The 13,529-nt window shown below is 44.1% G+C and overlaps 1 protein-coding gene across 1 annotated transcript; it reads left to right on the forward strand.

Moving 5' to 3' along the window:
• Positions 1 to 227: 227 nt before the first annotated feature.
• Osi16 (DUF1676 domain-containing protein Osi16) lies at positions 228 to 1,159 on the forward strand. Its single transcript, XM_031991505.1, has 2 exons — positions 228 to 705; positions 780 to 1,159. Exons 1-2 carry the CDS (start codon positions 228 to 230, stop codon positions 1,157 to 1,159), a joined length of 858 nt encoding a protein of 285 aa, XP_031847365.1.
• Positions 1,160 to 13,529: the final 12,370 nt, after the last annotated feature.

The raw sequence follows: 13,529 nt of genomic DNA on the forward strand, positions 1-13,529 counted from the left end.
CGGGCCGAAAGGCAAAAAGGAAAAAGGACTACCCGTTGGCTCGCTCTATATATACTGCAACCATCCGAGGGTATGTCCAGTGCACGGTACGCGCCTCGTCGGTCAGCTTCGAGTCCTCGAAACTCTCAATCCGCGCAGCAGACCCGGACGCCGAGCAGGCTCGACCCGATCGTCCGGACACGGAAGAGACCCTATCACCTCTACGACACGATAATCCTCCGAACAACATGAAGGGATTCATGGTCCAGCTGGCTGCGCTGTTACTGGCCCTCGGGTCCGCGCACGCGGAGATCGGCCGCACGTCCAAGCAGATGGTCGAGGAGTCGCCGGAGAGCCTGGCCTCCACGCTGAGCAAGGACTGCGGCAAGTCGTACAGTGCCACTTGCCTCAAGCTGGACGTGGTGTCTTTCCTAGACAGACTCTCCGAGCAGGAGGACATCAACATCCTGCCCGGCGTGTCCGTGATCAAGGAGAACGGGTCGGCCAGCATGCCGGCTGCCGAAGTGGTAGCTAACTTGGCCAGAGACTTCCCGAACGACGTGGAGAAGCGGCTGGACGCGTACCTGGTGCACAAGGTCGGCAGCTACTTGAACAGCCACTCGATCTCTATCAAGCTGTTCGACCCTAGGACCTTCGAAGCCGCGAGGAACTTCAACGAGGAGACTCTGGCTCAGCTGGGTCTGGGAGGACAGAGTGTTGGAACCGGTGAGTCCAAGTTTAATCAAGCTTTAGAGTAATCCTTGATTAAGCAATGCTTTTACGCGAATCCTCTCATCCAGGTCGCAAGAAGGACAAAGGCGGCTACGGTGGTCTCATGGCCGGGCTGATGATGATGAAGGGCACCCTGGGAGCCGTAGGCTTCGGAGCTCTAGCTCTGCTAGCTGGCAAGGCTCTGATGACCGGTCTGATGGCGCTCATGCTGTCGGCCATCGTCGGACTGAAGGCGCTCGCAGGTGGCGGCGAGAAGAAGACCACCTATGAGATCGTCAGCAAACCGATCTACTCTAGCTCCCATACCCATAGCTCCGAGGAGCACCACGGACACGGCTACGGGCACTCCGGCTACGGCAGATCGCTGGACGCGGTCCAGGACACCATCCAGCAGGCGGTGATGAAGTACGGGAACGCGCGGGACCGTCGGTCGATCCGGCTGAATTAACGCCCCTCCCTGCTCTCACATGTCATCGGTCATCATCGAGGAGCCGTCAGGCTACAGCTGACGGCGCGCGAGAGATCCAGCAGCACGTCTCTACCTCACCGTGATCACTTCCATCCGCAAATCTCTCCTCCTCCCGGACACCTCGCGAATCCTCCCGATCCTTCTCCTTTTTCCTCTCCTAGCCGTCTCTCCCCTCTTCGCAACGTTTTTTTTTCTATCCCGCATCCGCTCCTCTCGCAGCATTCGTCTCGCTTTCTTCTCGCTCGCTGGCTAGTTCTGTCCGTTAGCTCCCCATGCGCCACGCCTGGTCTCATTTCATCGCCCCTGCGTTCTATCACCGTTACAGTTACTCCCGTAGATTCGTAGGTATTTATTGCGAGCCGCTCCGTCGTCGTCCCGTCATCCTCGGGTCGTGTACATGACCACCCAGCCCTCCCCTGTTATTTATGTTTAACATATTGTAAAGTTTTAATAAAGATCGTTTCTATAAACTGACGAGCGTTCATTGGATCCTCCGGTGTCTGACGTTGATCGTGCAAGATGTATTGGTGAAGAGGAGATTGTTTAGGTGTGAATGATTTTTAGGTTCTAGAAATAGCGGATCGCAGAGGCTTTTGGGGACTGGAGGTTTAGAGAGGAAGAAAGTTCCTCGCTAAATTGTTTCCAGGCGAAAGGAGGGCAGACTGGAGATTGACGGATCGAACGTTGCGTGATGCACCAGTTTTCCTTTCAAGGATTCGAGTTAGGATTCACGCGTCGGATACTTCGGCTGCCTGCGATGGAAATTGCACGCGACGATTGTAATTACCAGGCGCGATGCATCGCTTAATTAGTGTTACGAAACAAGGTCGTCCCCTTCACGGCGCCGCGTCTTAGGCTTTACTCCGCGCCGATCTTCGATGCACGCGTGGTCGTCTTGTGATAGGAGCTGTTGAACGCGTGAAAACATTACACTGAATAACAATAGTTCGCTGTTCTGTTAACGAAGTCTCTTTTTTCCGATTGACGGACTGTCTGTAGTGTGTTTGATGTTTCCCATGTAGTTTCTATATTATTCCAAATATATTACAATTTAATTAATTATGTTTATTGAAGTTAAGCATTGTCTTCGATATCCTCATACAATGTATAGGCAATAAACAAAATTATTGTTTATCACAAATTTCTTCATCTCAGATTTACTGCAATATAAAAAGTTCAGACTTTGAGATTTTTTTACAGAAGAACTACTGAAGATATTTAGTTCAAACTCAGTAGACACATTCATACATACTTCAGGAAGAAATACAATTTTTTTGAAGCGAAAATCTCGATTGAGTCAGAAGTTACAAACGTTTCATGCGTTGCCTCGGAATTCATCTCAGGGCCAGGTACAAGGCTCTAAATCGTTAGAGAACTAACGATTGTTCGAGCCAACAGATTCAGGTCGCTACTTTAATAGTATCCAGGTTAACAGTACCATTGACAACATGTTTCTCATCGTCCCATTAGTTTTCGGGGTTGCTGAAACGCCGATCGATCGCGCGCGCGTTCCGTTCGGCGAGCAAAACAATTATCTCCCGATAATGAGCAGAACCGTATTCTCAGGGTTGAGATGTTGCCCCGGAAATCTGGAAACGCAGCATCCTGTTCAGTTCCCGTGTCACTCGGGCGACGGGAACGAACCCGAGGCCCAGACTTGTCATTAAGTTGTTTGCCAGCTCCGTGGTAAATGACAATCGTGACGGTCCTCCGGAAAAATCGCAAGAGTGACATAAATCTCGTTGTATATAAATGAATTACGAGCCGATGGGCATCAGTCTTTCGTATCCGGTAGCTTCGCTGTTAATCCTGTCGTTGTCAGTCGTTGTGAATTGACGATCACCCCGTGGACTGTCAAAATAGTGCGTGAACTTATGTTCGTCGTGTTCGTGCTGCTGCTGAGCGCCGTCCGTAGCCATGGGAACGATGGGACCACGGAAGTTAACAATTACAAGAACGTGGATCCGTATCAGTTCATCGGAAACACCGCTCGACAGTAGTACCGTGCATTTGTTAAGGATTAAGTCTCGTTTAACACTAGGTTTACGGGCATTTATTGTACAGTTTATCCTATTGTTCCTGGGGAAGTTGATATTCGTTCATTTAGATTTTGGAAATTGTAGATGTAGAAATAATTGTGTAATTGGATCAATGGAAACCGATTGAAACATTTACCAAATAATGTTTACAAAATTCAATCTGCTTCAAAGTGACGCGTTCCGTAGACCTAGTGTTAACCAGTTAACTGTGGAATTTAGTTGGAGAAACCTCTCGTTCTGCGCGCAATAAAATAAAAAAATGAAGCGTGTACTCATCCAACGCAGGATTCCTTTAACCCTTTGCACTCGAGAGGCTCCCAGGCGCGAGATGATTTGATACAGTGAAATTATAAACTTTTGTCTTTACCATTTAACTTTTTTTACTGCATCAATACGTGAAATATTGAAAGGAAACAGCTTTGTTCCCTAATTTATGTACGATTTCTTGATGAATTCATTTTAAAGAATCTAGTCTACATCTAATTGGAAAGTATAGAATATTTTAAGTGAAAAACTTCCGAGTGCAAAGGGTTAACACATCAAATTTAAAAGCGTTATTCTATGCACTGTAAAAGAAAGTTTGCATCAGCGTTTCGATTCCTCGTAAATTATTCTATAAATTTTCCAATTATTTACGAATGTTCATAAAGCACTGGCAGACGAATCTTCGACTACCGGAAGAGCGGATTTCGCGTGGACGTTCGAGTAGTACCCACGCCGAAGGATGATCCCTCGAAAAAGAACAGCAGCGACGATTTCCCAGAGTTCCCCGTGAAAGACTTGGGTCGTTGCATTATCAATTTCTCGTTGGTGTGCGCGAAGAAACGTTTCGGCCGATTCTTGGAGACGGTCGGCAGCTTGAACGAGATATATCTGATGGGGCAAGACGTCAAGCTAGTGAAAACGAGAGTGACCAACGATCGGACGTCGAGGAACGATCCCAACGAGATCATCGAGCGAAGTGTGAACGATTTCTTCGACACGTTCGCCTTGAGGATCACGTTGCCGAGATGGAACGGCAAACGCGAGAAGAATCAGATCGATCTTATGCTCGACGACACTGCTCTGTCCGAAGGTTGGTGTAACGAATAAAATATGAATATTGAACAGTTAATTAGACGAGGTGGGACGAGCATTGAAAATTGGGAGTAATAGGATTCTGCGTTACAGGACGAGGCAAAGGAGGAGGAGGCGGAGGAGGCGGCAAAGGTGGCGGTGGGAAGTGCAAGATGATGATGATGGCTGGTTTAATGATGCTTAAAATGAAAATATTCGGTATAATGTTTGATAGTTTTAGTTGAGATCTCTATTACGTCGTTCTGATGGATGTGTTTTAATTGATAGTTAATGATAATTGATGTTTAAACGATAGGCATAGCAACGATGAAGGGAATGATGATGGCAGGCATGTCTCTGATGATCTCGATGGCTATGCTAATGCACAAGTACATGAAGGGAGGAGGTCATCATGGTGGTGGTGGCGGAGGTAGGAATAAATCAATTAAGAAACAAATTTCACCCGATTAAATTAAACCCTATCAAACTACTCTTCATTTCTTTCAAACCTCCAAACTTCTTACTAACAATACAAAACCACACTTCTTTTTAATATTCACTTCGCTAAATAGATTCATTGTATCATTAAAGGTCTTTCTTAAATTACCAAATCAATCCATCGCATTGAGACATGGTTTACATTTCTTACAATCGTATTATAGGTTCAAGTTTCACTTAACACCTGATTAACGAGCGAGTTTTGTTTCGACATTTCTCAGGCCAGTACAAAGAAATCGTTCTTCTCACGAAGTCCGGTAGCAGCGGCGGCGGCGGCGGCGGAGGCTACGGCGGCGGAGGTTACGGCGGCGGAGGCTACGGTGGCGGAGACAGCTACGGCGCGCCACCGCCGACCAGCTATGGTCCACCGTCCGGCGGCGGCGGTTACGGCGGTGGCGGCGGCGGTTACGGCGGCAGCGGTTGGGGCCGCAGCTTCGGTAGACGGTACATAACCGCAGATTACGAGAAAACAAATGAGTCTGTTGATTCAACTAACTCGCCTCTGGTAATGGAGAAGTCCTCCGACGCAGCCACTGACAATCACCTCGACGACGATAACTCCTCGACGAATTCTAACTCTGCCAATTGGAATTCCAGTTACCATGTCGAACAGACACATAAATATTTGAACAATGACTCGAGAAACAGCACCGAACAAAGCAATCTTCGTTCAAGTAACTTCGATATCGATGTTTCGCATGGAAATGGAGCTGATCGAGGTTATATAGATGATAAAAATCGTATTGATTCTATGAATTATGCTCCGAAGAGTTACGAGAGTGATCTGAGGCCTGTTTATGAGTGGCAAGCTACAGAAGTGGGTTCGTCGAATTTGAGGAGGGACGATGGTCGTTTGGATAACGAATCTCTGCAGAAATTGAAGACGATCTAGGGAGCTTCCTATTGTAACGATTGAATATAAATTTGGAATTCAAGTAGAAATCGACTCGAATTTTCTTCTACCCTTATCCCTTTGAGTATCTGTAGGTTTATCGAGTTAAGAATATTAGCCCTTTGCACCGAAGTTTTTCACTAGAAGTATTTCAACACTTTCTGATGAAGACGATATTTTGTAAAACCAACTCGAATTCACGCGAATTGACGGACAAAGCTATGTTACGTCAATATTTCTCAGATCGATGCATTGTATGAAGTATAATATTAAATATCAAACTTTATAGCTTCACCGTAGGAAAACAAGTTAGCTTTTCTATCTGTAAATGACAGAAATCGTTAATTGATATCCATAAATCCACGCGACCAGCGATTACGAGTAAACGAGTGAGGCTGTAGTATGCGTGGATTCCTGAAAGTAAGATAAACCGCGAATACAAGTATTTAAATGAGCGAGAGACGCGTATTTTAATGAAATTAGCGAAATATGACACTTAACGAGATCGTCAGCCTACACTTCCCAATATAAATAGAACCACTGGAAATCCGAGAACCAGTTTGAGTTTTTACGAGCCGAGCGCGGCGGGTTGCGAATAGTTGAGCAGAAAACGGTGGCGCGATCTTTCGAATAACCTGCCAAGGCTCTCGGCAGGTGAATGTTACCTGTATTCAACAGGTGCGTCCGTCGACCGTGACATTGGGCGATAGACAAAGGCCCGCTCCTCTGTCACGCCGGTGATTGAACTCACGTTTACCGACCGAGGTGAGTCGAGTTGGAGAACACAGCCACTAGGCGTCCATTGCCAACGACCGACTTCCGCGATTAAGTTCAGGGTCGCTTAAATGAGTATCTTTCGAACATTTCACACTCCGCGCGCGTTGCGCTAATGAAACACCGTGGGATTCCCATTCACTGGGTCCCGAGGAAATGAACGCGTTGTTGATTTCTGTTATTTCGAAGTGTTAACCCTTTGCACTCGGGAGGTGACTGAGAGTCATCACTTGATTTGATACGGTAAAGTTATAAAGTTTGATGTTTAACACTAAACTTCGTATAACGCGTCACAGGAACCTTCATAGTTTTATTACAATGAATTTTTAAAAAATTGTATAGTTTTACTACGTCAAATCAGCGACTGAGAGTCACCTTTCGAGTGCAAAGGGTTAATATTCTATGATTTCTTTGTACTTACTATATCTCTGAACTATATTATACAAGTAACTCATGAATTCTATAAAAGGAATATTTTAAAATGTACTCACTATATCTCTCAACTATATTATACAAGATACTCAAACTCTACAAAAGAAATATTTTAAAATGTACTATATCTCCCAACTATATCATTCAAGAAACTCATGAAATCTATAAAAGAAATATTTTAAAATGTACTCACTATATCTCTCAACAATATTATACAAGAAACTCAACCTCTATAAAAGAAGTATTTTAAAATGTATTCACTGTACCTCTCGAAGAAACTCATAAACTCTATAAAAGGAACGTTTTAAAAGGACCAGGTGTTCGGTACAGCGTGCGCAGGTGCCGAGCACCGGTATGGATTGCGTACGCGTTTTAATCGAGTGCGGTAACTGTACGTCGGAATTAAGTCACACTTCGAAATGTGTGCCTCGATGTTGCACGTACTCGTTCCTAGCGTCTTATGATCGACCCTGCACAATGCTTGACCCACATCGGCCGGCGTTGTCTATCTAGTTAGTACCCGCGGCAGGTGGCATTTTCGGAGGCAACGCGATCTGATTCGAAAGGAATAACGGCAGTCGGATTTTCGTTTCGAGTACGACTCTTCCTGCTTCCTTCTGGTCGCGCGACTCTCTTTCCTCCATTTCAATTCGTCGCGTGACGAATGCTTCGGCGAACACCGTGAAAAATTCCAAAGCGATAACGGTGACGATTTGCTGTCACAGGAATTAGCCTACTGTGACGTCGTACGAAATGATCCATTCAATGGCGTTTCTTGGTGAATCCCTTTGAAATTTAGAGAATGTTTCAAATGCTAATGGGGAACAAGTGTTAGGACACGTGGAAAGAAAGGTTCATCAATATGATGCAAATGAATTGTAATAATATATATAATAATAATAATAATATGATAATTATATATTTATAAATTGCAGACAATTATGTATAGTACAGTTTAAAACACAAGAAATTATTTATTAGCATACTTGGGATCTATAGGAACTAATATCATGAGAAGTAATCTATTCTACATGAAATTGTCAATACTAATTAATAGATTTACCTTGTGTGATTGAGACAATATTATAATTACTCTCAAAAAATGTGTTTTAATCGAGGACTTAAATATATTATAAATCAGATCGCAATTAATCCTTAGTGATCGTCTTAACCCTTAGCACTCCAGGTTGTTTTGTAATCTACCAGCAACTGCAACTAATTTCTATAGTATTCCTAGCGAAAAATAGAAATGCTATAACATTTCTTCGATCTTTTATTTTCTTAGCACAAAATTTGGATGTGTGGAAAATCTAATAATTTTAAGGTATTTTCTTTAAGATTCATTAAAATATTTAATATTATATCTGCTGCAATATTGGAGCCTACAGAGTTCAAAGGGTTAAATTACCAAATCGATCCATCGCATCGAGATACGGTTTATATTTCTTAGAATCGCATTGTAGGTTCAAGTTTGACTTAACTCCTGATTAACGAGCGACTGGTAGGCGGAAGAATGGAAGCGGGGGCGGGCCAGGAAAATCGGAGAAAGTTTTCGTGTCGAGACAAAAGTGGGCTTGCTCCGGCGCGCCAGAAATAGGCAGAACGTGTCGCGGCACGGGTTCGCGAATCGGTTCACTTTCCTATGCGCGCAGCACGCAGCCGGCGACGCGACACGACCGTTCCTTCGACAGCCATTTACCTTGACGTAACGGAAATTGCCGGCGTTTTAAGCGCCGGAAGACAGGAGCCGGGAGAAAGAGACGAACGAATCGATGACAACGTATTTGCATAATTTACCGGGATGAGGGACGCGTCGAAGGGACTCTTGTGCACGCGAGCATTCTTTAATGATTGGTAAAAGTTTCACATTTGTATGATGGTCGTCAGTTTGGATTTAGGTAGTTAGATATCTGAATAATTTTAATAAAATACGTTTGATAAAAAGGTAATATTTATGTGATAATTATTAGTCTGAATTTAGGTAGTTAAATATCTGAATAATTTTAATAGAACACAATATTTTAAGAGTATACGTACGCACGTGTGCGAATGTACGTGCACATTACAAATACAAAGAGACATTGACGAGAAGCGTGTCAATCGCCGGTTTGTCACCGTTAACGACGTAAATGATACTGCACCGTCACCGTTATCGACAAAATGAGCATTCATTCATATTCTGACTCGCATAGAGACACTTATAATTTCAATAAAGACGTTCCACTGAGTAAATACTTGCCAAAATATTTATTAATATTCAATAAAATGATAAACATTATGCCTCACAAATTATCAACAAAATCTTCAAACTAAGGGCAAACACGATGGAAGATCGTAAACTCAAAAATGAACAGTAAACAGATGATTCATTCCAAGAACGGAACTCGTCACTCAATCGAACACATTTTCTTCTCCAAATCCCGCGGCGGTTAATCAATTATTCGAGTTTCTCCTTCCGGAAACGGTTACGCACGTCCCGTCGAATCCGCGCGAGCTGTCAGCGCGACGATTCGCTCGCGATCCAGATTATCGCAGACGTACGTGACAATCTTGACGGATTTTTTCGTCCGCCGAATATGTAACGCGTCCCAGTTGCTTGGTTCACTTCGCGCACGTGGAAACCAGTTCCTATGCGCGGCGTCTGTGCAAATACTTTCAGCCGGGGTTCCCCGCGTTCCCGAAGAGACCAGCCCCGAGCTTGCCGCGCCGCGCCGCGCGAGCTTACGGCGATCGCCGTGATTTCGGCGGTCTTCGCCGTGTAAACGTGACACCGATCGTTCACCTACTTCGTAGATATTCGGATTTCTCTTCCTCGCTTCGCGCGCCGCGAGCCGGCGCGACCGAGCGACAAGATTGTTTAACGATAGTCTTCTTTACAACCGAGGATCTCCGACAAACGAGTTTCATTATCGTTTCCTGTAACGCGTTCGATTAATCCAACGACTACTGCCGGCCACGGGAACATGGGAATACCGATTCAAGATCGTCTCTACACTAACGATCAATTTTCTGTGTAAACTGGCCCTTGCATATCTAATCCCGCGATCTCGACGCGATAGAAATTTCCATAGAACATGCGAATTCCTGTGAAATACACGGTTGAAGGTTCTGGAGACTCTCTGGAATTTTTTAGACGTCTGATTCTGTGATGCTTGAATAATCTTGTCTGATCTGAGTTAGAGAGGATTTCCTGGAATATACGTTAGACACTGGTGAAATATATTTTGACAAAGACTATTGGAATGGCAGTAAAATTCTGTGGCAAACAGAAGTCTTCATTCCTAGTGTTTAAATTAGTAAATTTGAATTTCTATAATCCTCAGTCTACAAAAATCTTTTTAGACATCTAATTCTGAGATATTTAAATAATCTTGTCTCATCTGAAAGGATTTAAAGAGAATTTCCTGGAAAATTCTGTGACAAACAGAAGTTTTCTTCATTCCTAGTGTTTAAATTAGCAAATTTGAATTTCAAAAATCCTCAGTCGACGAGAAAATAAGCGATAGGTTGAAGAATTAATCGGTATTCCGTAAAAATGAAGGTGCGCGATTATCTAGATCATCTCATCGATGATCTAGGCTGTTTTAGAATGTATCGCGCCCCTTGTTCCTCCATGGGTGTCGAGGATCGCGGTAAAAAGGAGGAACTGCCGGTTAAGAGAGGCGCACACGGTAAGCACCGCGCGAGAGATTTCTTTTCTGTGAACGGATCGGGCCACGCGATCGCTTTTCGGCGATCGAAGAACGCGCGAGCCGGTTGCGGGGCTTCAACCCACCTGCCTATCCGCCGGTCAGGCCGATAGTAGGTCAATGGAATTCATCCGAACGGGCCGCGATCTCCGTTCAGTTCCCTTGACCCACCCGACTCTTCCGGGACGATCTGTCGTCCACACGGAAAATCGTTCTCGATGACGTCATTGGTAACGAAGCAGCTTGTTTCCATTGCTGGATACCATCGCATATGGTTCGATGAAATATTGTTCAATGTCTTGAGAATATTAAATCCTCAAATGTTCTCAAATAAATTAATAGTCGTATATTCCACTGTAATCAGCTTATACATTCTACGTCTCGTAACAAGTGAATAACATAGTTCACAAAATCATAATTTCATGGATTAAAATTAAGTGTTATTCGCTTGTTATGAGGCGTTATGGAATATACAAACTTTTAATTATTGTAGCTTTAATGAAGCTTGGAATAAGATATGAACTTATCTGAAGTTTTAGAGTTTGCTATCATTTTTAGTCTAATGATCTGGAGCAAGGAATATTTCGAATATCGAGATGTATAGAATTCGTTGGTAGATTAACTATAGTTCACTACAACACCCAGCAGGATATCTGAGAATAGAATCACGTGTATAATCGGAATCGCAGCGTTTCACACGGAAGATAGTAATACCGAGGCTAGATTTTCCCATCGCGCAACGACACTGAAATCACTTCCTCCCGTCGTCGACAAGAATGGCGGCGCGTAGCCGGCGATAACGTGTTATCGTTCGTTCCGGGCGAATGTAGGTTGCCGCTGCGCTGCCGTGCCGGCTAATGGGAACACCTTCACCAACGATCTATTAGTGAAAACCCCGAGGCATGGATGTCCGAGGATTCGTAGCAGCATCGACGTTTAACGACAACTTCCTCCTCTCGCGCCGAGAAAAAGGCAACAGCGATCGAACTGCGTGGGAACGAACGCTCCGTGTTACGAAATTCACGAGGATTACCGATTCGTCATAAACGAACGTCGCTCTTCACGGTCCCCGTTCGTTCGGCTGAAATGCCGGCGGAAAATGGATTCTGCGCGGAATAATTAACCACACTACGCGTGAGAGGGTAGCCGGCAAGTCGAGGATAATGTTACGTTAATGGAAGCTGGGAATTACATTATTAAGTAGTTAAGAGACTACAGAGATCGCCTGGGAGATAAATGTGTGACAATGTACGTTGTTAATTGCGGAAGAGAAACGTTGGAAATGCTTCTGATGTTAATGCACTGATGATATAAATAGACTGAGGTTAAAATATTTGCTCCACAAATTGAAGCTTTGAATTTCAGTGTTGAGTGTATCAATTAAAATAAACTGGATCATTCAACAGTTTCAATTGTTCCTTAGGAAACAGATTCCGTTATTAAATGTACAGTTAACGATGATACACTCTTTATTATTCGCTGGTTCCATTCATATGTCACTCAGCGGTGTCGAAGAAAGCTGTTAAATATTGAAGCCTAATTAATTCCGTGCTAAATCTACATTTCGAGGCGGTAAACTCTCGCGAACACTGGAGAGTCGCGAGAAAAAATCGAACAACAACGTCGTAAAGTGAACGCGCACCGTCGACGAGTCCAATGAGAGAAAAGTGAATGACCAAGAAACTCGTCTGCCATTAAAATCGATTTACCTATTAATTAATTCTAGGACGAAAGTTTCCGTATCCTCGTGGCGTCGGAACTGCTCCAGATAAGAGTCGCAACTACCGGCAACCATTTATTCTTCTTTTTCGGATATTCGTACAAGCGAAAGAGTAGGAACTGCGAACAGTGGAACGCAGATTTTGCGGCATCCTCCTCGGCAATTAACCTGGATACAGAAAGTTACGGCTAGATTATGTTACTTAATATTCCGAGTGGCGGTCTTCTTTGCCGGTTGTTTTCCTCCGTTCGTTCCGAATTTCACTCTCGCGTTCCACTTTTTTTTCCGTCGATTCTCGTTCGCCGCGGATTCGGAAATCGTCGAAAGCCGACGACGCGCGACTCATTTTCCGCGCGCAGCGTGGAACTCCGTTGCCGCCCCGCCATTGGTAATCGACGAACGGTCTCTTAACTGGATCACTTGCCAGATCGTAGCGGACCGGTTTGATGGAACGTAAACATTCCTCGCTGGCGTTAATTCTTTCGAGTTCGTTGGAGCGTTTTTTGCGCATCTCGTTCGCCGCGGCCGCAGTTTGCGCGCGTTCATCGCTTCTGGAAATCGTTGGGGAGAAGTAAAATCGGAATGTCATTAGAAATTCGTTTTCATCGCAGTATTTTCAACCTATTAATGGCACCGATGTGAGAATTAAGTCTGGGAAATCGTTCGCGTACGTGTTCTTTGATCGAATTATTTAGGAAAATTTACAGGAATGTTTAGTTTAGAATGTTTTGTTTTGTATTTTGAGGTTCGGAAGAAAGTGTGTATTGAACTGGGAAAGAATTTGATTCGATGGAGTAGCTGATTTTTCTGGAATTGAGTTTGAAGAGCGATAGGACGTTGAGATTCCTGGAGACTTCGATGCGTGGTAGGCGCGACCGTTCGCAACGAGAGCGCTCAATTTACATACAGTTTCTCTGTACTTGTTGTCTTCGGTTGTAATATGTTATTGCTCCTGTTTTTACCTATGTTGGCACTTCTTATGTAATATTAGGAATATATTACAGGCGACGTAATCATATTTGATCGCAGGTGTTTATGCAAATTGATACTATCACAAATTTATTCGCGATAAAGGGGAATCTAAGGAGACGCAAGTTCTCTATCATTATACCCTTCATTATAAACATATTCGATAAAAATGACTAAAGTGTAGCTTTACGAGCGTCAGTTTTTGTACTTCACAAATTATGTCCAACCATCATTAGGCCTCGCTTGTGTATTCAACTTCATCGCAGTGAACTACCAAGTT

This window comes from Nomia melanderi, chromosome 13, assembly GCF_051020985.1.
Source record: "Nomia melanderi isolate GNS246 chromosome 13, iyNomMela1, whole genome shotgun sequence".
Lineage (NCBI taxonomy): Eukaryota > Metazoa > Arthropoda > Insecta > Hymenoptera > Halictidae > Nomia > Nomia melanderi.